The sequence below is a fragment of the Apis mellifera genome, linkage group LG6, assembly GCF_003254395.2.
Source record: "Apis mellifera strain DH4 linkage group LG6, Amel_HAv3.1, whole genome shotgun sequence".
Lineage (NCBI taxonomy): Eukaryota > Metazoa > Arthropoda > Insecta > Hymenoptera > Apidae > Apis > Apis mellifera.
Genome location: NC_037643.1, coordinates 8,632,432 through 8,659,402, shown reverse-complemented (window position 1 = coordinate 8,659,402; position 26,971 = coordinate 8,632,432). Strand labels below are relative to the sequence as shown.

Genomic DNA, 26,971 nt, shown 5'->3' with positions numbered 1-26,971 from the left:
TTTTGTTGAATCATTTTTGCTTGTTCTAGAAATATTATTATTATTATTATTTAATTATAATTTTGTTAAATTATATAAATTAACATTTTTATGTAATAATTTAATAAATATAATAAAATAATAAAATATAAAATATTGATAAAATTTAATAAATATTTTATAAATATATTTTTTTTAATTTATACATCTTTTTCTTTCTATTTTTAAAAATTTCTTCAATAATTATAAATAAAATAAATAGAAATTTTTTTATTAAAAATATAAAATATTTAAATTTTAATTTCAATTGTAAATTTCATTATTAATTAAACATAATTTTTTTAACATTTTATTTAATATTTACTTAATATTAATGTATTATTCATTGTGATATACTAATCAAAAAAATAAAATTTTATGATACAATATATTTTGATTTGAAATTTGTCTAAATACAGAAAATTATTTGATGAAAAATATTCGAAAAATATTATAATCTAATTCAATAATTATCAACTTCAAAATGCTTAAATATAATTAAATATTTCAGTTTTATTTAAAAAACAAAGTTTTTTATTATATATATATTACTGATTTCTAATAATACATAATATATTAAAAATTTTTTTTTATATTTTTTACATATTTTTCATCATTAAATATTTATAATTTATAATTAAGAATTGTTTATTTCTTTTTTCACAAAAAAAAATTAAAAGAAAATTTAGAATTTTTATAATAAAAATAATTTTTTGTTATTAAGAGAAATTCAAATAAAACTATGAGTCAATAGAAGATTATGAAATCATTTTAGTTCTTCATCCTATGATGAAATATATTAACTAGAAATTTCATTCTCGACGAAGAAATCAAGGTTTTACAATTTTTGTAACGAATGTGCTTAAAGTTTCATGAAAAACTAACAAAGAATCTTACATAAGAGAAGAGAAAACATAAAAATATAAAAAAAACTCTTTTTTAATTGATTGTTGTAATAATAAGATTATTGTAATGTTAAAATATATTTTCATTTTTACGCTCTTTAAACAAAACGATTTCTATCGTTATTCATTTTCAAAATTTTCTTATCTTTTAAATTAACAAATAATTATTAAATATAATCAAGTAATAAAGTTGTATTAATAACTATAATTCACTGAATAATTTTTACAACACGATTTCCAATCATTATCGAAATAGTAAAAATGTATATTCATGTTCTTATTCTATTTTTGTTCTGCTCATTAAGTTAATATTACAATTTTTTTTTTATATTTTCTATATTTGAATGAGATAATCAATGAACTAAAAGTTATTTATAACTGAATTCATTATTTTTAACTGAATTCACGCAATGAATCAAAATAATATAATTGCGTATACAGATAATTTTTTTAATTGGATTTTTATTTAAATGAATTTGATTTAAATATTTTTCAATGAATTAATAAATCAGAGGAATGGAATTATATCAAATAAAAGAATGGAAGAAATATTTTTTAGTATAAAATAAATATTTTGTCTAATTTTAAAAAAAATTTAATGTTTTTTATTTTCAAGTACAAAATACGATGATTATTTTGAATAAAATAATTAGCATGATTTCATAAAAATCAAAATGATGAATATCATACAAATACTTTAATAAAAACTATAAGAAAAAAAAAAGATTTTTTAATACAAACATATATAATAGCAAATTTTTCAATAATGAATATGCATTATAAAGTTTATGAAAATATTTTCTATTTTTATCTATGCTACTATGTATTATTGCATTCACATCAAAATAATTAAATATTTTTTTATTTTTAAATTTAATCTTATTAAAAAATTTTATTAAAAATTTATTTTATTAATTTATAAATTTGTATTCATTTTTGTATTCATCATCAATAATCTATTTATAATCAATCACTACTATTAATGATTATATCGATCTAATAGATCATTTAAATCATAATAATTAATAAGATAATAAAATATTAAATGGTATTTTAATATATCATATAATTTATTTACATATAATTATTTTATCTATATATCTATTTCTAAGTATTACATTATAATTATATTATAAAATTATTAAAAAGAAATTAAAAAATACAATAATATTTGTAATTAAATAAATAATAATTTAAACATTTGAAAGAAAAATTAAAAAGAAAAATTGTGATTAATTATTCAAAATAATTATCGTGTTGTTAATAATATATTTATCGTGCAAAAATTATTTTCATTATTATTTAATATCATTAAATACATGACAAAATTTTTTTTTCTAATTATTTAAAAAATATCAAAAAATTTATCGATAATCGAAATTGAAAAACAAAATACTGATGATAAATACAAAATATATCTTTAAATCAATATAACATAAACATATATATATTAATAACATATAAACATATATATATATATATATTAATAATATATATATATTAATAAAATTTCAATTAAACATCATTATATATGAATGCAATATTTATTTATATTTATTATAACACGTTATATTTTAATGGAATAGGTAAATGGAATAGGTATTTTTTTTTTACATACCTTGATTTATAAATATAAACTGCATTTTATAATTTTAATTAATAATAATATAACTTTTAAATTGCTAATTGTTTTACTAACCTATTTTTGTTCACTACCACCATCAAAAATTAACAAAAGTTTACACAGAAACTGCATTTATTAATATATTTTATATATGCTAAATTTTACTTCACTGATAAGTATTCAAAATTAATTTCTTAAAAACCAAATTATTTTACAAAAACCAATAAATTAATAGAAACTGACTTTTGTAAAAAAAAAAAAAGAAAAAGTGATGTCTAACCACATAAATATACTCAGTTTCACATAAATTCAACAAATACATATAGAAAAAGGCGCGTAAATATATATAATTGAAATCGAATTGAAACTCGAAATTATAATTGGAACTGTATTAATGGAGGTATAATCGAGTTTTTTTTTATTAAAACAATTAATAATTGAATTCTTAATATGATATGAATATTATAAAAAATATTGTTAAAAAAAATTCTCACTTTTGAATAATCTTTCAATTTTTATGAAAAATTAAAAATTATTTTTACAAAAAAATACATATTTCAAATTATTTGCCTTTTTGTCAAATAAATAGAAATTAAATTAAGTATCCAAAAGCAGAAATAATAATATTTACATATATATATATGAATAAGTAAAGATGATTTAATTGTAAATTCTTTTACGTGTTTTAACAAAAATTCAAAGATTATTTATGAAAACTGTAAAACAAAAAATTCTATATATAATTCAATTTCAAAATAAATATTGCATATTAGAAACATCTTATATTCATGCTAACAGAAGTAAATCAAGACATATTGTTTTGCAACTTTCTTTATTAACGCCTTTGCAGCTTCATCAGAGCCAGGTACAATTCCGAGCTCGACACTAAAAGCGAGCTCACACACAAAAAATGCGCAGCCCTTATATATCGTACATTTTTAATTTCACTGTCCGTCATTTATAACACAGGAATTTATAAAAATTCTTGTAAATTTAAATATCATGGCGACTTTTTTCTAAATTTCAATGCATGAGATTATACTACATTTCAGGTCGCTACATATATTGGCTAAAACGCACAATTTTTAAATCATCTCTTGCGTACAAAGAATACAAATAAGTTTTTTATCTTTGGTAATTGTATAAGAAGGAAATTGACGATAAATTAAAATTGCAGCGACCAATGAAAAATTAAATATGATTTCATATGTATATGTATGTATATGTATATCCAGAACCATATCTATTTCGTTTATCGATAAAAACTTAAATTACGAAAAACACTATACAAATATCTCGCAATAGTTTATGTACATAATTATATAAATTCATTGCAATACTTTTCAAAGATCTTATAATTTTGAAAAAAATAGGCGCAATCAAACACTGTCATATTAGAGAAGAGTTGATAGCAGAACATAAAAAATATATTACATTTCACATATACATATATTTTTATGCAAATCAAATTATTTAAGTTTGGAAAATAATATATTTTCTAACGGAAACAATTTACAATAGATTATTTTTAAATACTATCCAGGTCGGTTGCACCTCTCATCCCTGCAAATGAACATTGTACAATGTTTGTTATCTGACTTCCATAATATAGTAATCTTGATTTTATTGCAGCTAGATAGCAAATGTCACGGCAGCTTTGAAACTCATTATCCCGTATTTTCTATTGATTTATCACATTAATTGGTGGAAATATAATATTATAATTCCAACGTTCTTTGACACTGGAGTTCAAGACGTTTTAAAAGTTTCTACATACGTGCTTCGCAATAATATACAAAACAAATATAATGCATAATTATCAAAAAAAATTCATTAAAAATTACGTTATTGATGTGTGAAACCGAATCAATATTTCGATAAAAGATGTTTTTAGAATTAAAAATTATAAAGTGTTACCTTAAGAGATCTAATTATATCTTTCAATTTTAAAAAAATTCCCTAATAAACGTCTCTTATATAAAATAAATTAATTTCAATATTTAACAAGAAAAAAAAAAACTTTCTGTTTAAGATTTATCCATAATGAAATATTGAAAATGATCCTTATTCTTAAAAGTCGCACAAAATATCTTTTTTTTTCGCTGTTACATTATTTGTACGATTATTTGTATATTTCGCTACAATTATTATGTAATTATAATTAAATAGATGCAGAAATTGCTTAATCAAAAGATAAATCTGATTTATCAACTTCATAATAATATATCACGTAAACCATTTAAACGCCTCGATTTACACGTAAAAGTTCAAACTGAATTATACACCGGGATCAATATATTTCTAGAATTTCTAGGCTAGCCATTTATTGGCACTGATAAAGGACATTGCACTTGCCACACAATTAGATGACTTTGTTCTCCGTGTTCTTCAGCATTAGCGGACACAGCATTATTAGAACGTTCTATTTCTGTATCTTCTCCATCACCTGAAAAAATAATAATTCACAATTAATGAATAACAAACAAAAATTTATAATAGAAATAAGAATAAGAAGTAAAGTTATTAGCCATTCTTTATACAATATGATGCATGTCAGCTGGAAATGCCCGACCCCCAGAGAATGAAAAAAAGCAAAACAATTGTACAATATATACAACTGCTTCAGAAACGGAGGTGCAGACATATTTTTTTTTATATTAATGAAAATTATTATAAAAATAATTTGTGCTATACAAAAGCAAATGATTTTAGATTAATTATTCATATTTTTTGATATAAAATAAAAAATATAATGACAATATTTGAAGACAAACATTTATACATTTTATATCTCAATATTTTCACAAAGAAAAATCGTTTTAATATCAGGTTAGAGATATATCTAACTACTTGCGAACTTGTTAGTTTAGAATTTCATTACATCGTGCATAAAACATAATTTTAGTAGTTAGTACAGGTTTTGTTGATAAATACAAATAATTTATTCACTTAATTGTGTAAACAGTTGCGTAAATCGAAATAAAAACCCATTAACCGATTTTCATTTTTCTCTGGGGGCATACCTGACCAACTGCCATACAATCAAATGAGTCGCCACATCACTTTCGTCTTCTGCTTCATCCGCTGCAAGTGTTATAATTGTATAAAATAAGATTTTGATAGCAATGATATTATATTAAGAATCTTAAGAAATTGAATAACATATTTTATATTATTTACATTTTAATTATAATAGTTTTGATACTTAATTTGTTCGTATAATTGTCCATAATATATATTATGAACAATAAATTTATTAATATAATTGCTTACCAACTCTAAAATCTATATAGCCTTCTCCACCTGAAAGAACAAGCATAGCAGGTTGAGAACCATCTGATACTGCACTTTGACCGCCATGACCTGCAATATTAATTTAAAAAAATTTATAAATTTTAAATTTTTTATATTTTTTTATATAATTTAAGAAATTAATCAAATACACATAAATAAACATACCAGGCACTGCAACAAACATTTTAACTGCATCTCTATGCCCATGGAAACTAAGTTGTGCATGGGCCATACTACAATAAGGTATAAAACTGCCAGGCGTAACGCCACGATCTGAGGCAAAAATTCTGACACCAACACCTGGTACATCATTTTTAGCATTTCCTGCTTGAACTCTGGATACTGCCATTGAACCACCAGCACCTGTTTTATATTCACGTATTATATATATTCACATTTATAAATATTTATTGATAAATATACATTTATTATTAAAAATTTCAATTATAATAATTAATTAATTCTTTTAACTTACTTTCAGATAAAGGAACGGAAATTATTACTCCATTTCCTGTGCCAATCCACAGCCTGTTTGAGGAAATGAGTAATGCAGTAATTCTTACAAATGAAAAACCAAGTTTTCCAGTTCCAAGCATTTTGCTAACATAAGGTTCAATATCAACATCCTGGAGATGTTGATAAGTATGAGCATGATAGAGTCTTAATGTTGAATCTAATCTAATGCTGACCCATACTCCTTCACCTAACCAAGCTAATTGTCTTACTTGTGATTCTCGTCGTGGATGAGCATCCACGGTGCACTAGAAATTTAATTTTTAAAAATTTGTTTATATATTATTAAATTTTGTAATATTTAAATTTTAAAAAGATAAAATTTATGTACCTCAACAGTCATTGATACTGGATCTATTACATGAATCTTATTTCTATATCCGCACCATACAGTTTTGCCACTAACAGCAGTCATGCACCTAATTGAATGTTGTGGACTACCCAAAGTAATCACATGATATTGAGACAAATCCCATTGTCCATCTGCACCTCTTCGAAATAATGCAACAGTTCCATCAGCAAGAGCAACAAGAACTCGTCCTTGGACATGTCTAAAAAAAATATATATATTAAATATCTTTCACAAATTAAAGACATTAATTATTTTAAGTAATGGTAAAAATTTACATACACAATAGCTAATGCAGCATCCTTCAATTCAACAGAATGCAAACAAACTGACCACTTAGCAACAGCTGAATGAACAAATACTGCACCATTTTGAGCTCCAAGCCACATTGTTGGTTGTATTGAAGACATTTTTTCTATAGGTGTATCTTCTTCAATTTTATTTTCTTTTTCTTCATTTGTATCATCTTTTTCATCTAATTGTAAGCTTGGTGTTTCTAAATTAGTTTTTACAAAATGTACTTTGCCTAAATTTGTGGTTTCACTATCTACACTTTCCAAACTTTGTGATTCAATAGGAATAATTTGATTAGTATCATCTGATTTTTTAACATTTTCATTGTTTTGTTCTTCTGAAGAATCTGAATCATTTTTATTTTTTTCCAATGATGATTGATCTTCTTGTTCGTTTTTTTGAATGTTCTGTTCAGAATTTGAAGTTGTATTTATTTCATTATCATTCTCATTTATTCCATTGGCAGTTCGAATTGAATCTTCATTCATAGCTTGAGTATAATCACTCTCTTTGGCTCCAGGTACACTTGCAATGCAAAGTAAATGTCCTTGACAAACGCTAAAGACTTCCAAAATATCAGCTGGATTATTAGCATCTATCACAGTAACTTTCGACATCTTTTGAGTAGATGTACAAATCCATACTAATGAGCTAAGATGTTGCTCTAATTGTTCTGCTTCAACTCTTTGATTTTCATTTTCTTGAAGTTCCTTATCTAAATGTTCGATAGCATCTTCTGCTTCAGTTTTTGTGTTCGTACTTATTTCTTGAGCTTCGGCAGCATAAAACACGCTTCCTCCAACCATACAACCACCATCTCGAGTTTTACCACCACTTAAGTTTACACCAGCACCACACCATATCTAAATAATGAAAAACAAAAAAAAAAAAAAAAAGAAAGAAAAAATTATAATTTTATAAATACAAATAATATATTACTATTTTAGTTATATAAAAAATATATAATTAATATATATGAATACATAATTAATTTATATATAAATAAAAAATAAATATACCTTCATGCCAGGCTCAGATTCCTGTAAAGGTCTGCAATAAACAGGCACAGGAACAGGTTGTCTAACTGGAGCACTTGGTTTTCCAGGTAAACTCCAGCCATAAGCGTGTAATCGTCCATCCTCTTTTCTAACATGGGCGCGAACTTGACGATATTGTTCTCTTCGTTCATTTGCACGTCTCGCTACGAGTTTCTCAGAAGATCTGTAAAAATGTATCAAGATTAAGTTAATTATTAAATTATTTAAAAAAAAAAATATGATCAAGACAGAATTTATAAAAAAGTTATAAAGTTAGTAAATTTACTGAATGTTGTTGTTTGTTCAACCATATATTCCTACGAAGACTCTCTTGATCACAGAATATTTTCTTGAATTCAAATGTAGTTTTAATCCGATAGTACTTTTCATCATCTTGTATAATGTTCAGGTTCATTATTACTTGCACAATAAGATTTATATATATCCACGTTTAGAAGCGAAAAGTTAGACATAGAGCAGAACAGATTTACCTGCTGGCCAAAAAGCACCCCACCGAAAACCAGAATAACCAGGTATCTCTTGACAACGCCATGAAGGAGAGGCAAGGACGAAACCCGAACGAAAAATCAAAGCGCAGAGCAAGAGTGAAATAAAAGCCAAGTTTATAACATAGTCAAAATTTCATTTATTTATTGATCAATGATGATCATATATATTATTTTTCTTTTAAAAATGTACAAATTTTTATTTACAAAACTATTGCTTTTTAAGCATGATTTTGCAATGATAACGGACAATTTATTATAAGATTAATCATTACTATTTTCAAATATATCCCCACTATGAGTGGTAGATCGATTGATATAATAAATATATATAAGAAATATTCCGTTTTAATACAAATGATCATTTATAATTTGATTTATATATGATAAATAGATATATTAATAAGAATAAGATTGTCAAATGAGAAAAGTTTTATCTATGTGCAATGGACCATAATCCTATTTCAGTACTTTATTTAAGCGCATATGATATTGCGCATAAAATATACATCCATAATTTTTTTTTTTTAGAAAATGGCAGGTATAGAGAAATTGTAACGACAATTTGTTATAAACCATCACATTTAAAAATTGCTCAGGCAAATTATTTAGAAATGACTCACATTTCTTAAGAACGATCAAGAGTAATTGAGACTCGCGACAAAAGATTACGGATCCCAACTGACCAAAGAGGACTCTAATCTGGAAAGATGATGTCGATTCAAAAAATATTACTCAAAAGTCAACATAATAAAATTCTATCCCATCAAGAGAAAAAAATCTCTTATCATCTTGCAATAGCTTTGATAAAAATGTTAAAATAAACTTTATGCATAAAGTTTGTGTACTGAGAATATCTTTTTATAAAAATTTTCGTTGTAGAAACGATCACAGTATGCTAAAACTGTAATTGAAGAAAGCGTGATAATAAAGAAATAAATCTCTATATAAAAGATAGAGAAAAATTTGGCAGACTTTTTGTCAGATTCTGATAATATCTAAGTGCGTGTATAGAATTTGATTGATTTCTCACATGGTGTCTCCTTGGTCGAAAAACTCATGGCGACCTTTCAACGTACGTCTACGCATGGTGTCCAGAGGTGGTGCTGGAACAACTTGATTGGTTGGTGCACTGTATCTCATATGAGGTAATGTATGTGGTCCGCGAACTAACGTTCCTCGATCAGCAGGTCCTGTGAAGAGACTACTAAAACTATAAACAAAATAAATTTAAAACCAAGAAATTATTATCAAATTCAATATTTCATGTTTTTGCTATATAAACAATACTAACAACTTCCACACAGATACTTTTCCACCTGATATACTAGAAGGATCAGTCTTTGTTGCTCGTATCATTTCCGTCCATCTAACTGCTTCTTGAAGTTCCATAAAGCGTTCTTTATATTGATTCCTTTCCATAAGAACTCTAGCCATCTCGACTCTAGTAAACCTTTTTCTTTGTGCTAATGATACATCTTCTTCATCATCGCTTTTAGCTGCTTTTGCTGCTGCTTCAGCTTCTTCTTTAACTTTTTTCAATTCTTCTTCAAGGACAACAACCTTTTGTCGTAACCGTTCTCTAGCTTGTTGTAAAGCACGAACTTCTTCACGTAATATTTCTTGTTCACTAAAAAACATATTAATATTATATTTCAATAAAACATAATATATCATAAAATAATCCTATTTATAATAATTATATATATTATTTCACTTTAAAAATATGATTTTACCTTGTGAGTTCATCTACTTTAACTATTAAATCGTCTTTAACAATATTGAGCGCATTTCTGAAAAATAAATATATTAAAATATAAAATATTATAATAAATATTATATGCTGTTATAAAATTTAAATAAAATACTCACTTTGTAGCTAATAATTCATTATTTTCCATAATAAGATTCTCAACTTCTTTTCCCATTCCTAATGAAATATAATTTTCCATAAATAATTCGTTAAAATATAAATAATTTATTTTAATTGTTAAAAATATATTATCATCTTACCAAAGAAATTGTCATTGACTGCAGAAGTTATTTATATCATGCAATTATTTAGTCAAAATATGACCACAGCCAGCAGAAGTAAAGAGGCAAGCAATGAAATATAAAAATATATTAGTATACTTTTCCATATAATTAAAAAATAAAATTGTATATAAAAAAATAATAACAATAATCAATTTTAAAAATTATTACAAATATATAATATTTATAAATATTGAACATTTATGTTTCATTCAGTTTATACTGATTTTTCTTTTATGCATTTTAAATTTTGATTCATATAAAGATTTTACTACTTTATCGCATATCAAATTTGCAAATTTAATTTCATATTAATTAATAATTATAATCAAAATCATGTTAATTAATAATTATATAATATTTTATATTATTACAATTTAAAATGCCATAAAAGGACAGTATAAACAATAATTAAAGCATAGTGATTTCTTTTCAATATTCAAAATTAATTATTTTTTTTATTATTATTTTTTCTTGTTGTAATGATATTATTATTTATGATATTATAATATTATTCATATTTTATATGAATTTTATTTTATTCTTAAAATTAATCCTTAGAGTTCTAATTTAAAAATTATCATATATAATATATGATATATGATAATTTGATATTATTAAATTAAAAAAATCATGCAATTTTCTTGATTTTATTGAAATATTAATTTTATCAACATTAGTATAAAAAAATTAAACATGCTTGATTAACACAAAGGAATATTATGCTATTTAATTTGTTAATAATTATATTTATTGTAATATAAATTTCCCTTTTTCTTTCTTTACAAATAAAAAAATGAAGAACTCAAAGGATTAAGCAAATATTTATATAAATATTTATATATTTTATAAGACATACCTGAAGAAGCATATTCTCCAGGATGAACCCAACTACCTAAGATATTAAGAATAAAATGTTAGTTATAAAACTATAAAATTGTTTTATTTAAAATAAAAATTAAACTTTAAAACTATAAAATTATATTATAATGATTATAATATAATTAAAATGTTAATTACCAGTGATATCTGCTCCTTCATCCATTTCTCCTAATGCATCAGCATCTTGAAAACTGAGTTCCTGATACAATGTGTTACCACTTCGTTGCTCTCTTTCTGTTCTACTTCTTCCACTTGGAGTAGTAGCTATCTTTTCTATAGTTGGTGATGTTGGTGTAACCAAAGGTGGAGGTATTTCAGTTTCTGGGCTTTCATCTATAAAATAAATTGGAAAATAAAAATAATAATAATAAAAATATAAATATTAGATTTAAAAGATTTCTAGAAAGAAAAAAAAAAAACATACGTCTAGAAATTGCAGTTGTTTTATTTGCTTGTGCTGGTTTATCTGTTAATTGACTTTTATCAGATGTCTCAATAGCAGCTTCGCTACTACTATCTAACATTTCAGTCCTTAAATTAGCAACAGCATTTGATGGATTTTCTTGTTGAATATCCTCTGCATTTATACTAGCTTCCAAACTCTGAAAGCCATAACTTAATGGTCCTGAACTTCGTGACATATGAGTTAAACCAAGAGATGGTAAGCGAGATGGGCCTCGACCACTAGTCGAATTTTCTAATCTTTCTGTACTTCCAACTAACATTTTTGTTCTTTCCATATAATCTACATGCGTTTTAAATAATTCCGTATATCTTTCATGTAGACGAGTATATTCGCGCTTCAATTCGGCTTCTTTTTCTTCAAGACGAACAACTAAATAAATAAAAAAAATAATATTAAATATTTGTTCTAATAATCAAATAATTGTAAGATTATATATTATATATTATTTATAATTCTATATTATAAAACATATTCTAGATTTCAATATAATTCTCAAAATAAACTTAGATATAAATTTTCATTTTAAATATATATATATATTATTAATTTTCTAAATATTAAAAATACAAAAAAAATTTTTATTATAGGAGTATTATTTGATTTCATAAGAGAAATTTAAAATATTTAAATTTTGTATTAGTTATATAATGTTTTAATGATTTTTTTCATAAATAAAAAATATGCATATATGTAATTATATATGTATTATATATACATTATATGTAATTTTTTTATTATATGTAAATTTATTATGTATTTCAAAATGCAAATATTAATAATTATTTAAAAAACGGGTAGATTATTTTCAAATTCAATAATTCTTGAATATGAATATTTTAAACAATTTTTTCTTATAACTATCGCTTGTTTATCGCTTTTTTGAAATATTTATAAAAAATTGTTATTATTACATTAAATAATTTATACATATGTATATCTTACGAATTTGCACAATACGAAAATAAAATATAAAATTTAAAATAAAATATAGGGCCAAGTTACAATGATAATGAAATTGTAATGATAAATATTGTATGTAAATCTGATTATTGTAACTAAGACTGAAGCAATTATACATATAGAAAAAAATTGTTTTTAGTATTGATTGTTATAAAATCCAATAATCATCGAAATCAAAAACATCCATTTTCTAAATAATTATCTAAATATTCTATTAAATTTTTTTCATCAAATTAAATATAATATAAATATAATAAAAATAAATTATACATCATATGTTAAATATATGATAAATAATAATAAATAAAGCATCAAATATAAAACAAATATTTAGAAATATGCATGCAAATATTTTCCCAGATGCAATATAATTTTAAACAAATAAATAAATAAACATAAAACATAAACTTTCTACTCTACTGTAAAGGGATGTTCTATGAAGGGATGAACTGAGAGAGCCATAATTTGTACCGTGATCATGTGAATTTTTTGTCTTCAATTCCAGCATTCTTACAATTGATTCCAAACTGTCAATTTTTGATAGAAGTTCTTTTCTTTCATCTTCTGCTACATCTTCAAGTTCTAATAATTTCTATTCAAAAAATCATAAAGTTTATTTTTTCATCAAAAATTACATTACATATTATTTCATATGATATATCAAAATTAAAAAATACTAAAAAATTTGAAATCATACTTGATCAGATGTTTTTCTTAATTGTTTTTCTCTTTCATATTGCGTAACAAGTTGTTCATTATCTTCTCTCAACAATTCTAATTCAACTTCACGTTCTTGATTTTCAGTATAAGATATATCTAGACATTCTAGAACATTGACTAGGAGGGGCATTAGGTCTTTCACTACATCTTCATCGTAACGAGCTATCATTTTTTCAAATTCTTGATAAATACTACCAGCCAAAGATTGTACTTTTTCTGACATGACCACATGACTATCCTCATGAGTTCCATATACTGTTTCTTGATCCATTTGTATTTGACTCATTTTTTACACCTAAAATATAAAATTTTCAAATAAATATTATTACATTTTTTAATATTTTTTATTATAATCTAAGTTTTTCTTTTAAATTCTATTCATATTTTTTCTTTTTCATTAATATACAACATTATATCTTAAAGTAGTTTTTTAGGCATTTTGCCAAATAAGCAGTTTATATTATAAGATAAGAATGACATGTCAGAAACAGCATTGCACAACTACATAAGAAAGTAAATTTTTATTATTACGCATTTGAATAAACAATATTAATATAAAAATGTTAATATAAAAATGTAGAAACGATCGTTACACTCAACTCTTAGTTTTTAGTACTTCGATTTTACTTCAATAATAATTAAGAACTTTGTTAAAAAAGATTCAAGTAACAAGACATGGTTAAAAAATATTAATTTCATAATTTTTATATGGTTCAAAATTAATCATAATTTTATAATGTCTTAGTTGCCAAATACGGCTATAAAATTCTTGATAAATGTTTATAAGAAATTCAAATGTCAAACGCATAACTGCACATAACCTTGCACTATACACAACTCAAAATCAGAATACACTTTTAAAACGACATAATTAAATTAAGTCATTGCGATTTCATATTAAAAAATTGGTGAATCCCATGGTATATTTGTATTATCACTATTTTTAAATATCAGAAACTTTTCTGAAAACAAAGTGGAACGTCTTGCCTTGAAGTGGCCTGTTCCGTGTTGTGATTTGTGACGTTTCGCAACCACTGGATCTCCTGCTTCTCCTTTTTTCTCTCGTTGTTTTCTCACTCGATTGAACACTTGAACACTAAAACGTTGTACCTGATCATACGAAACGCACCAAGGCGGCGCGGACTAGAGAATACATTTTTCATGCATTACGTTGTAGCTTTTGACATTAGCCAATTTCATTAGTTTCTGTCAACTCTGTTGACGATCGTCTATACGCAGACCTTCGCCATTTTTTTCACTCAATACCGACCAATACTATAGACGTATGGTTAGCTCCTGACGTGTTCTCAAATAAACCTATGAAATCACAAGAGATGAAAACTTATTTTTCCGTTTCCATCATGCCCGTTAGATGGCTGTGTCTTCATTCTATTTCCATAAAGCTTTATTAGATAATGTAATAGCGTTTCCTTAACCCGTATGATCTATACAGACTGTTTGAATGAATCATTCCTATATTATCGCAATAATTCTTCAAAAAGACGCTACTACATTCATAGATAATATATATTTAATACTTCCAAGTTTTGAATGTTTTTAAGGCTTTATTTGTACTATTTAGAGGGATAACAAAATTTTTTTTGAACTTAAAAATGTAATAACATTTTAAAAGAAATAATATAAAAACAAAAATATTATACATTTCAAGAAGATAATGTATTACAGTCATTTAAAGATCATTAATAAGATCATTTAAAACTATAATTAATAACGACTACGAAAACTTCCTCTACCACCTCTATTTCCACCACTTCTTCCGCGTGAATTATTCATTCCATATCCTCTATTACTACCGCCTCTGTATCCACCATAATTGTCATATCTTGAATAACCGCCTTTGTTACCACCTCCACTATAAGGTCTCCCACGATAACCAGCACCTCCGCGCATCATTTTCGAAGGATTACCGCTATCCAAATGAAAACCAGTTGAATGTCCTCTTGGTGGTCTTCGTGATTGGAAACCACCACCTGTAATCTGATCTAGTTCATAACGACAAGCATTCATTCCACATAATGATTTGATCACATTTAGTACCTAAAAAAAAAAGGAAGCAATTTTTTATTATTTGGAGGAAAAGTGATAAAACAAAAAAAAAAATTATAAAATAATACTTTTTGTTCGTTTGAACTTAATTCTAAAATAGTTTCTGGTTCTTTGGCAGCTTTCACAACAAGACTTTCTAATGCAGGTCGTAAGGCTACTATTGCTGCTGCATGAATTGGATCCATATCTAAGTTGATCCAGTTATCTAGTTTTACCACATTATCAATATATTCAACTTTTCGTGAACCAAATAGTAATAAATGAATAGGTGATACCATAGTCATTTGTTTACAAGATACTGCTCTTGTACGAATCTAAAAATAAATAATAAATTAACACTATTCTATGATATATTATTATTATAAATATTATTGTAATTATATTCTATTAAAATAGAAAAACAATTACTTTTTCACCAAATACGAAAAATGGAAATGGAAAATTTTGTTCATAATTACTACAATTGACTGATGTTTTATGAATCAATGCTGCTTTAGATTCAGTAGTGAGAACTTTTCTTTTTTCTTTATGATAGCAAACATTTGGATAAAGACCCATACATAATAATGCAGTAATTGTGTCAAGACGAACATCCGCACCAGCTTGATAATTTAATGGTGTAGGGCAAAGAGTTTCTTCTGGAAATCCAGCACTTTGCAAAAGTGCTTGCAATTGATACTATAGATAAAATATATTATTGACACATTATTTTATGATGTAAAAAAGTAATTATTTATGATTATTTACCTTGGCTTCCCATGTTACTCTCAATGTGGGCATACTTAAATTTTTTGAATCACAAAATGCTTGCTCTGCATATTCTCCACCAGCTCTAGCTTCTTCCCATGCTTGAAAAGCATGTAACATTGCTACATGATCGCTATATCTTGCACCAGCAAACCATTTTTGTTGTGCAGATAATCGTCTTACATCAGGTCCCATATTATATACTTCTGGAAATGTTGTACTATTTGCAGCCATTGTGGAAAGTGCATCACCAACACAAAATATACAACCAAGAATCATCATTTTGCCTAAACGAGGCTCTATTGGTAATCGAGCCAATATTTTACCAAGAGGCGTTAGTTCATTATTTTCATCTAAACATTTCATTTCTAAAACAAAATTTTGAAAAGAAAAAAAATTAATAAATATAATATTATTAAACATTAATAACGATTAAATGTTATTTGATGAAAGATATACCGCGTAATATAACTTCTGCTTCGATTACAGCATCTATTGGTGGTGGTTCAATTGCCTTAGATAAGAATTTTCCAATACTTCCTAGTCTTAATAATTTAATGCTCAATGCTAGCTCGTGTAAAGGTGTTCTAAACATTTCTGGAGTCATATGTTCATCCATTTTATTGAATCGTGCTTTGGAACATAAATGGAAACAAAATCCTGGTCTAACACGACCTGCCCGACCTTTTCTTTGTTCTAAATTTGTTTTACTAGCCCAAACAGTAGCATAATTAGTCATATTATTATGAGAAGTAAAAAGCTTCATTTTAGCTTTACAAGAATCTATTACATAAACTACATCATTAATTGTTATTGATGTTTCAGCAATGTTCGTTGCTAAAATAATTTTTGTTATTCCAGAAGGTACAGGATCAAAAACTTTACGTTGATCTTCTCTCGGTAATTGTGAATGCAATGGTATAATTACATAATTTATTCCTCCATAAATGGGATGTTGTTGTAAATGTTTCATTAATGCAAATATTAAATTCCAGCCAGGTAAAAATATTAATATAGCACCAGGAATGCTTTGATCATTAATATATTTTAATAAAGCTTCTATAAGTTCAAAACTTATTTCTTTTTCAGAAAGTTGTGCCATAGCATTTTTTGTTTGTATAGAATATTCTGGGTCAATTATTTTGTTCAAGTTCTCTTCTGGTTCTCCTTCAGTTGGTAAATCATCTGAATCTCGATTTTTTCGTTTTTTAGAATCCATAGGAGGTATAAAATTTGTTAATTGTATACAATCTTCTAAGAAATATTGCTGTACTGGATATGATCTACCAGGTATTTCTATTACTGGACAATTATTAAAATAATTACTAAATAATGTTGTATCAATCGTAGCCGACATTAGAATAATTCGTAAATCTGGATACATATGAATCATATCACGAAGCACAACCATAATAAAGTCAGAATTAACGTCTCGTTCATGAATTTCATCAACAATAACATGTGATACACCTCTTAAACCACCTTCTAATTTTCTCAAAAGTACACCAACAGTACAGAACATTATACTACCATAAGGTCTTGGCAAACAAGATTCAAATCTTACAGAATAACCAACAGATTGTCCTAGATTTTCACATCTTTCAGAAGCAACTCGATCAGATACAGATACAGCAGATATTCTTCTAGGTTGTGTAATAGCAATATTGCAAAATGCACCTTGACCTGATGCAATATAATCATCTAGAATAAACTGACATACTTGAGTTGTTTTACCACAGCCTGTATTTCCTCGAATAATAATTATAGAATTTTCATTAATAGCATTCATTATTTCATTCTTTTTTAAGAAAACTGGTAAACTAGATCTTTCTTTAATACTTTTTTGAAGATTATCATTTTGTTGCAATCTTTCTCGTTGTTCATGTAGTAAATCATCTGACAATTGTTCTAAAGTCATTATGGCTAATGGTCCCTCATCAATATTGCAACCAGTCCATGGATTCCAATTTTGTTGTGGTGGAGACCAACTTACTACTCCAGCTGGTTGTGGTGCAGATAAAATAAAATCATCTAACACTTGATTTGTTAATAGAGAGATAGAAACATTAGCTTGATTATTTCCTTCATTTATATTTAATTGCTATAATATAAATATAATAAAAATTATAATTTAATATATTTAATAAAAGCATTCTAAATTTACAAGAAGTCATCATTAAAAATCAATAAATTACCTGATTTAATTTCAGTTTAACAGGTGTTATATTCAAACATGATAGAACATCATTTATCTGATTTATCAAATCTGGTGAAATTTTAATTGGATATGGTTTTATTTGTTCTGCTTCCTTATTTTTTTTCAAAGTTCCACTAAATGCCTCAATAACACCAAGATGATATAATTGTCGAACAAGAGATAAAGCACAACTTTTTGATGCAGTTTGTTTATTTGAACCAGTTTCACGACCAGTAATATCTAAAATTTATTTTTATTAAAATTTTTTGTTAAAAATTAAAATATTTTTGTTAAAAATTATAAATATTTATTTAAAAAATTTAACATACTTCTCCCAAGTTGTTTTACATAAAATGTCATTTCAGCCATGAAACTCCTATACAAAAATTTATATTATTAATATTTTAAACATATTTTAAATTTCTGTGTACATAAATCTAACAAAATTATAATGACATAAAGTCAACTTACCATTTGAAAATATCCAAGACCACATTGGAGTACAGTGTAATAAATTTATATGAGTGATTGCACCAAAACCGTTATTGAATCATTTCAATAAAAGTTCTGGTTAAACAGTTTTATCTGTGCACGAGAGAAAATAACATTTTTCTCTTGTACCAGCATTAAATGTAAATAAACAGGGTACTCTAAAATGGTCTTGTGGAATTTCAAATGGTATGGTAAATCACTCATGCAATTTGCTTTGTCATCTTGAAACAAGTTCTTTAATATAATTGGAACTTCAAATGCAATCATAATATTGTAGTAATAATTTCCAACCCAATGTAAAAGTAAACAGCTACATTGAAACAATCCATACCTCGTATGATCTGGACCAAGTGGGGTATATTTGTAATCAGTGTTAATTTTATTAGTTTGCATAAATTGATGAAGTTTTGATTTAGCATTTTCTATAGTCCAATTTCCATGAATTCTAGAATTTACATCAACATCTTCTGCATCCTCAACTTTTTTCTGATCTGCTATTCTATCAATATAGGTATAATTGCTTTGACCATGTTCATTATAAGCTCTATATGCTTGACCTATATCATTTGGACCCATTCCATCTTGAAACACAGGTCTTATTGGACTACAAGGTTCTGATTTAATATTTCCTAAATTCAATTGAACATTTCCTGAATCTTTTGGAACATCATTTGGATTCACGTGTCCAGTACGAACTAAATAATTAACATAATCTCTAGCTGCATTTCCTTGAGCATCTTTTTTGTTAGTTGAATTTCCTGCACCCACATAATCAAATCCAGGTACTCGCAATTCACAAAGAAATCGATGTCGATGTTTCGGCCCTATAAAATTATTAATTTTTAATAAATTTTTAATTTTATATTGTTTACAAAACTATTTACAATACCTGTTTGTCTCACATCAAATTGTGGTTCTTTGCTATTTTTTGTACACCATTGATGAAAAAAAGATTTTATGTCACCCATTTTGAAATTTTAATTATCCACTTTAATAAATGTATAAAGTTCTGAATATTTATCAATAAAATTAATATAACCTGCATACAAAGAGAATTCTCAAACAACTGCTTCTATGGCGTCAAGCGGAAACGGAAGTATTTGCATCCTATCATATGATTTTGTGAATAAATCGATTTATACATATTTATATATATAAATGTATAGATATAGCATTCTTTCAAATAATAAAACGTAAAATTAAATGTAATTATTATAAATATTTGTAATTTAAATTAATATTTTACATTACGATCGATATCGTTCTATCATCGAAATATTTTAATGTACTTATTAACGATATTAATTTCTGTCCTATTAATGGATCGATCCAATCATAAAATTTTAAATTACAATATATTATCATAGTTTCGAATAATGAAAAAAAAATTATAATGTACAATTAAATTATTGTTATACGTATACGTATACGATATGTTTATTCTACCAAGTGAGTTTTTTTTTTACACAAATTTCTTTCATTTTATTAAATGTAGGATTATAAATAATATTTTAATAAATTGTAGATAAGATTGTAGACTTAGACAAGATATAAAAATTATAATATAGATATAAATGTTTTAATATACTCTTTCTCCATATATATAAAAATACATTAATTCTGTATTACATTTTTTCATACAGTTCGAAGTTTCGGGTATTTATATATCTACATATTTTTTTATTAATTTTTCTGTATTAATATCCAAATAATAAACTCATATGAATTCAAGTAAATAAATTACTTTCCAGATAAAAATTTAATAAGAATAAACAATAGCAAAAACTGTCGTCGGTGCTCATCGACACATTTTATGCAATATTTCGATTCTTGTCTCCTCATTTAATCGACTAATAATTGAAATCATCTATTACGATATTGATTTTTTCATTTCCGATGACTCAATTTAGTTAATAAGGTATAACATTATAATCAATAAATTTTAATATTTTGAAAGAAATCATACAATTATATGTTTGTATTGTATATGTAGAAAATCGATAGTTTATTTACTTACAACATTTTATGATTTGATAAATTTAAAACGTATACAATAATATTTTATGTTGTAATTCATACTGAATATATATGCATAAAATGCATTACAATTAATATCAAAGCATGAAAGACATTACCAACAAAGTAGTAATATACATAGAAAAATAACATGAATTATTATCCCTTCTAATAGAACATAAATATTATGGGATATTTTATTTTAATTAAATAATTAAATTCTATTAGAATATTTAATTTGTTATTTAATTTTTTTAATAATTAAGATATTGTTTATTAATAAAATTAAGATATTTAAAAGATATTTAATAGTTTCATTTATCAATTATATTAATAATTATATAAATAAAAATTTTATATTACTTCAAAAAATTATAGGTAAAGGTGTCGATACAGTAGCAAGTCTTGATGAATGTGCAATTCTTGGACTACGAGGCGATTTATGTAATTGTGATTGTGATAATTTTGGAGTTGTTGGTGTAGTTGTTAATGGTAAATTTTTTCTTAATGGCTTAGCAGGTGTTCGCACTGGTTTGGATTTTATTTTAGATTTACTTGCATTTGTTAATACTTGTTCTGGTAATAAAGAACTACGTAATTCTTTTTTATCTTCTAAATGTTCTTTAAATTGACTATATGTTGTATCAGTAGCAGTTGAATTATGTGACATAGAGTTTTCTTTTTTATTACTATTTTTTATATGTAATATTTTCTTAGGAATTTTTCTGCTTCTTTTAATTTTAGATCCACTTCCCCCTATGCTTATATTTCTACGTTTTGCAGAAGTATTTGGAGATGGACTAAATAAAAGTTTTCTTTTTGATGAATTAATTGGTGTATGACGACGAGTACTTAATATACCTGGTGTTCTTTTGGATGAATTTGAAATAGTTTTTTTAGAAGCACTTAATGTTGCTTTCTTTATTGATTTGTCTTTTCCTTCTTTTCTAGCTTTCTTTATTGTTTCTTTCTCTTCATTTAAATGTTCCCATGATTCTTTTAATAATTCTTCTACTGACATTCCATTAATAGTAAATACTTCTCCATGTATACTTTCATAATCCTTTATTAAATTTCTTAATTGCTCTTCTATTTTTGGCAATTTTTTTTGAATAGTTTTACGTTCCTTTTCTTCCATTAATAATTGACCACCACGATTATAAAAACGATCTGGATCATTTGCACGTTGTAATAATTCTTTCATTTTTGTCCATAGATTATCACGTTCTTGTAAAAGTTCAAATATAGATTTATTAGTCTCATAAAATTCTTGAATTCTCTTTACTTCTAATTCATGTAATGTTAATAAATCTTCTGTATATGTATGAGAATTAAAATGTATAAATTGTCTTCTTTGCTGTTCACTAAATTTACATAGATCCCATAATTTAACCAGCTCAGATCTTACTTGTGATACATATCTGGCAATATTTTGCTTTCTTTTTTCTTTACAACGTTCTAATTCTGTACTTAATGCATTTATAGTTGCTACACTATATCCTATGTAACTATTAAGAAATGATTGACAAATATGTTCTGGTTCATCCAGATATTTCCATAATGCAATTAATTCTTGCTTAATATCTTCTACATGTTCTTTTGCTGTATCTACTTTATGTTTAAGTTCATCTCGAAATTCTTTTAATTTGGTCATATTATTACTGGTAAAAACAAAATCTTCACTATTTTCATACACTAAATTTTCAAAATTTGATGATGGTGAAATGCCTAAATCATCCATCATTCTAACAATTGCTCTACGCATTTCATTAAAAATAACTTCTAAACGATTTTTTTCACCTTCTTGTTTATCAAGATAAAGCTTAAAACTATTAAGTTCCTCTTCTGAAGGTACTTTGTCTTCTATATTAATTGGCTGAGTACCTAACATTTTACATAAGGATCTTTCTTTTGTAAGCAATTCTCTTAAATGTGTTATTCGTTGTTCCTTACAATATTGTAATTTATGTAAATCAGTGCGCAGCACTTGTTCTACTTCTTTTAAAGGTAAATCTTCATATCCAGCAACCATAACATTAGTACCTAATTCTTTTGCTAAAGTACCAACTTGTTCTATTAACTCTCTAATACCAACTAATAGCGTTTCTTTTTTATGTTCTGATTCCGAAACCATCTCGCAAAATAGATCATCTATATGATTAAATGCTTGTTCGCAATATGTGGCACGTACTTCTTCGCTGAATCCTATTTCTTCCCATATTTTATGCAATTGAGACAATGTACTTTTAAGTTTTATAACAGTCTTCTGTATATTTGGTTCCCATTTACTTAAATCAGCCATTTTTGGATTATTTTTTTAAATGTATATGAAAGAATAATGCTTGGTACTTAAAACAAAAACTTTAATGAATTCGCGTTACATCCACTATTTACGAAAATAAAATAAACTTCATACATCGAGACACGATTAACCGTTGTTCTTTTGAATTCATAATCTACAACAACGCCACTCACCTGTCTTATTGAAACTACTGCCAAAGTATATTTCATTTAACAAATTGAATCACCGGAAGTAAATAATATCATACATATAATACATATAACCTTAGTTATTGACTAACTAAAATATTAATAAAACTTATTATGGTATAAAATAATTATAATTGTAAATTTCAGTTTTCGTTATACTGATATATATTTTCATAAAAATATATTTTTATTTAGAAGCTATTTTTATCATCAAGTTTAATTTTTTCTATTTTAATATAGAAATTTTATAATATTTTAATAATATCTTTCTATATGGAAAATTTATAACAATCAAATAAATTATTTGTAACTTGTGTATTAGCTTTAATAGTTTTGAAATTTACTATATGAATTTGAGCACAAATTATAAATGTTTTATATTATATATGTTTAATATTTGTAATTATATGCAATTACAATTATTTTGTTAAGTATGTAATTCATTTGTTTTAAAAAATTTATGATTTTTTATATTATTTATTTTAAAAAAATAATCTTATGTTATTGAAATGAAATATCAAAATAAATAAATATTTATTTATCAAAATTAATAAATAATTTTTCGTTAATTTATTTTTTTCTATTATTATAAAATTTAATAAAATAATTTTCATTCTATTATAATAAATTTAATATTGGATGATTAGGATGAAATATTCAAATTTAAAGTTTTATCATTTGAAACTTAAAATTGCGAAAATAATTCAATTAAATTAAAAATTTTCCTATATAACAAAATTATGAATATAATCCTGATTTCTAGATCACATGATTTTGTTTACATCCGATAACTCAATTTAATTAAAGTATAAAAAATTAATAGAACGAATGTAGATTTAATTGTTCTATCTGACAGATAATTTATTGCATAACAATTTATATTAATTGAAAATCCATTAAAAAATTAAATTATATCAATAATGGGAATTAAAACAAAACAAATTATTTCGATTTCGAATTATTTCATATAGTTTAATTTCTCAGTTAATCATTTATTAATCATCAACAGCATAACAGAAAATTTAAATAATGATTGTAATTGTAAAATGTAAATTGAATGTAAAAATTCATTCAGAGAAAAAAGAATACTAATTTTTATATGTAGTATTTATTTTTTCTAAATTTTCATAGCATTTTGTAGGAATTGATATTAATATAGGAAATCAATTTTTTAAAACATTATAATTTATGTACAATAAATATTTAAACAACTATTCAATTCTTAACTTATTATAAAAAGTATTGCTTTTTTTATATGTGAATAAATAGTATTATAAATTTTGATTTCATATTAGGTTATGTTAGGTTATAATGTGTATATAAGAAGCATTCCAAAAAGAAGATAATATATATGTAAATTTAATTTAAAAATAGAATAAATCTGATATAAAAATGAATGATGATACACGAAGTTCACAGGATAAAATTCCAGAAATTGTTAAAAATGCTGTACTAATGCAAAGTTCTCCTATACCAATAGGAACACCTGTTGTGAAAGGTTGTATAATTTTTTTGCAAAATGAGAAATTTAAAAACTTAGAATAGTCAATAATTGATATAATTTACAATTTAATTTTCAAATAATAATAATATAATATCAATATATTTCAGGATATGACTGGAATAAAGGAATTAACTATCATGCTTTATTTGAAACATATAAAAATTCGGGTTTTCAAGCAAGTAATTTTGGTTTAGCAGTGGATGAAATTCAAAAAATGATAAATGCTAGAAATATTCCTCTTGAAGATGATCAAATTGATACTTTAGAAGAAGATAAATTTATAAAAAGGAAGTCTTCATGTACAATATTTTTGGGATATACATCTAATATGGCTTCGTGTGGAATTCGAGATACTATAAGATTTCTTGTACAGCATAAAATGGTTAGTTAATATATTTGAAAACCATATTCAATCATATTCATAATTTAAATATCTTTAATTATGCATTTATGATTCAGATTGATTGCATTGTAACTACAGCAGGTGGTGTAGAAGAAGATTTGATAAAATGCTTAGCACCAACATATATAGGAGATTTTCATTTAGAAGGAAAAAGTCTTAGACAACACGGTATCAATAGAATAGGAAATTTATTAGTACCTAATAATAATTATTGTTTGTTTGAAGATTGGGTCATACCTATATTAGATGAAATGTTAACTGAACAGAAAACAAAAGTATGATTTAATAAAAGAAAATTAATATTCTATTTTTTTACAAATTTAATATTTGAATATATAATTTTTATAATAGGATATACTTTGGACACCATCTAAAGTAATAACAAGACTTGGTGAAAAAATTAATAATGAAGATTCAATATATTATTGGGCTGCGAAAAATAAAATTCCAGTGTTTAGTCCTGCTTTAACAGATGGGAGTCTTGGTGATATGATGTATTTTCATTCTTTTAGGAATCCAGGCTTAATTATAGATATAATTTCAGGTTTTAACTTATTGTTATAAAATAATAATTTCAAATTTTTTATATATGATTTATTTTTTTTTAATATATAATAATTTATGATTTATTTTATTCATTAAATAAATATTATTTATATATTCAATTGCTAATTATATTACAGACCTTAGAAGATTAAATACAATGGCTATGAAAGCTGTGAAAAGTGGCATGATTATTATTGGAGGTGGTGTTGTAAAACATCACATTTGTAATGCAAATCTTATGGTAAAGAAAAAAAAAATAAATAAATATAGAAAAACTTTAATAATGAACTAATTTAAAATAAATAATTTATTTTTTAGAGAAATGGTGCTGATTACTCTGTATTTATTAATACAGCTTCAGAATTTGATGGGAGTGATAGTGGTGCTCGTCCAGATGAAGCTATTTCATGGGGTAAAATTCGAATGGATGCAAAACCAGTTAAAGTAAGAACATTTTTGTGAAACATATTATTCAAAATTAATAAAATAGATTAAATTAATATTCATTAATATTCTAGATATATGCAGAAGCTTCTCTTGTGTTTCCATTGCTTGTAGGAGAAACTTTTGCTCGACATTATCATTCAATAAAAGAAAAAACTATTTCGGATGTTTAAAAAGAATTAAATAAAAATAAAAAGAATATATGCGATTATATTTTATTTCCTATGCATATACATATATATATAAATATATATATATAAGTAATTTCTAAGTTGAAATTTTTAATTTATAATTTGCATTACGTACAAATAATATCAAATAGCAAAATTTTTTCAATTATATAAAAGTTTAAAAAATATATTTTAAAGATATAGCGCCTGCGCGGCAGGTGTTTGCGGCGCAGGGTTAGAGGCGCCGGATAGTGGTTATCTACGGTGGGGGTAACATCGTTTGTCAGTTGTTT

The 26,971-nt window shown here is 24.8% G+C and overlaps 3 protein-coding genes across 13 annotated transcripts; 1 reads left to right on the top strand and 2 right to left on the bottom strand.

Annotated features, from left to right (window-relative positions):
- Window positions 1-3,362: 3,362 nt before the first annotated feature.
- LOC413073 (JNK-interacting protein 3) lies at window positions 3,363-14,984 on the bottom strand. Of its 9 annotated transcripts, none has more exons than XM_016912703.2 (20): window positions 14,590-14,983; window positions 13,580-13,897; window positions 13,303-13,474; window positions 11,881-12,291; window positions 11,595-11,789; window positions 11,434-11,469; window positions 10,554-10,571; window positions 10,413-10,470; window positions 10,277-10,333; window positions 9,835-10,170; window positions 9,574-9,753; window positions 8,526-8,573; window positions 8,017-8,218; window positions 6,986-7,860; window positions 6,686-6,905; window positions 6,317-6,602; window positions 6,007-6,204; window positions 5,821-5,910; window positions 4,903-4,993; window positions 3,363-4,110 (listed from the first exon to the last, which is right to left on the bottom strand). In XM_016912703.2, the coding sequence occupies exons 2-20, from the start codon at window positions 13,886-13,888 to the stop codon at window positions 4,083-4,085; spliced, it is 3,810 nt and encodes a 1,269-aa protein (XP_016768192.1). In that variant the 5' UTR covers window positions 13,889-13,897; window positions 14,590-14,983; the 3' UTR covers window positions 3,363-4,082. The 9 variants fall into 9 exon arrangements, with proteins under 9 accessions (XP_016768192.1, XP_016768190.2, XP_016768191.2 ...); XM_016912706.2 differs by lacking the exon at window positions 3,363-4,110 and adding an exon at window positions 5,571-5,631 and having other exon boundaries at window positions 4,792-4,993; window positions 14,590-14,984; XM_016912701.2 differs by having other exon boundaries at window positions 3,363-4,993; window positions 14,590-14,979.
- A 163-nt stretch (window positions 14,985-15,147) lies between these two features.
- On the bottom strand, window positions 15,148-20,331 carry LOC413074 (dosage compensation regulator). 2 transcript variants are annotated; one of them, XM_396525.7, is made up of 9 exons: window positions 19,995-20,331; window positions 19,437-19,929; window positions 18,943-18,989; window positions 18,612-18,853; window positions 16,876-18,517; window positions 16,417-16,784; window positions 16,078-16,347; window positions 15,738-15,983; window positions 15,148-15,660 (listed from the first exon to the last, which is right to left on the bottom strand). In XM_396525.7, exons 1-9 carry the CDS (start codon window positions 20,071-20,073, stop codon window positions 15,328-15,330), a joined length of 3,720 nt encoding a protein of 1,239 aa, XP_396525.2. In that variant the 5' UTR covers window positions 20,074-20,331; the 3' UTR covers window positions 15,148-15,327. The 2 variants fall into 2 exon arrangements, with proteins under 2 accessions (XP_396525.2, XP_006565452.1); XM_006565389.1 differs by lacking the exons at window positions 19,437-19,929; window positions 19,995-20,331 and adding an exon at window positions 19,085-19,410.
- Window positions 20,332-20,436: 105 nt separating this feature from the next.
- LOC100578266 (probable deoxyhypusine synthase) lies at window positions 20,437-26,711 on the top strand. Of its 2 annotated transcripts, XM_003250580.4 has the most exons (9): window positions 20,765-21,023; window positions 21,500-21,613; window positions 24,907-25,109; window positions 25,223-25,497; window positions 25,575-25,793; window positions 25,870-26,062; window positions 26,202-26,305; window positions 26,383-26,508; window positions 26,583-26,711. In XM_003250580.4, exons 3-9 carry the CDS (start codon window positions 25,004-25,006, stop codon window positions 26,679-26,681), a joined length of 1,122 nt encoding a protein of 373 aa, XP_003250628.2. In that variant the 5' UTR covers window positions 20,765-21,023; window positions 21,500-21,613; window positions 24,907-25,003; the 3' UTR covers window positions 26,682-26,711. The 2 variants fall into 2 exon arrangements, with proteins under 2 accessions (XP_006565450.2, XP_003250628.2); XM_006565387.3 differs by lacking the exons at window positions 20,765-21,023; window positions 24,907-25,109 and adding an exon at window positions 20,437-20,554.
- Window positions 26,712-26,971: the final 260 nt, after the last annotated feature.

Coding starts and splice junctions, on each gene's coding strand:
- LOC413074 (XM_396525.7), bottom strand. CDS start 20,073: ATGGGTGACATAAAATCTTTTTTTCATCAATGGTGTACAAAAAATAGC. Junction 18,990..19,436: donor CTTGGTCCAGATCATACGAG/GTATGGATTGTT, acceptor ATTTTTGTATAG/GAGTTTCATGGCTGAAATGA. Junction 18,518..18,611: donor TTAAACTGAAATTAAATCAG/GTAATTTATTGA, acceptor TTTATATTATAG/CAATTAAATATAAATGAAGG.
- LOC413073 (XM_016912701.2), bottom strand. CDS start 13,888: ATGAGTCAAATACAAATGGATCAAGAAACAGTATATGGAACTCATGAG. Junction 11,470..11,594: donor TGAAGGAGCAGATATCACTG/GTAATTAACATT, acceptor TTAATATCTTAG/GTAGTTGGGTTCATCCTGGA. Junction 4,994..5,820: donor CTATATAGATTTTAGAGTTG/GTAAGCAATTAT, acceptor TTATTTTTTCAG/GTGATGGAGAAGATACAGAA.
- LOC100578266 (XM_006565387.3), top strand. Junction 25,498..25,574: donor TTCTTGTACAGCATAAAATG/GTTAGTTAATAT, acceptor TTTATGATTCAG/ATTGATTGCATTGTAACTAC. Junction 26,306..26,382: donor TTTGTAATGCAAATCTTATG/GTAAAGAAAAAA, acceptor TTTATTTTTTAG/AGAAATGGTGCTGATTACTC.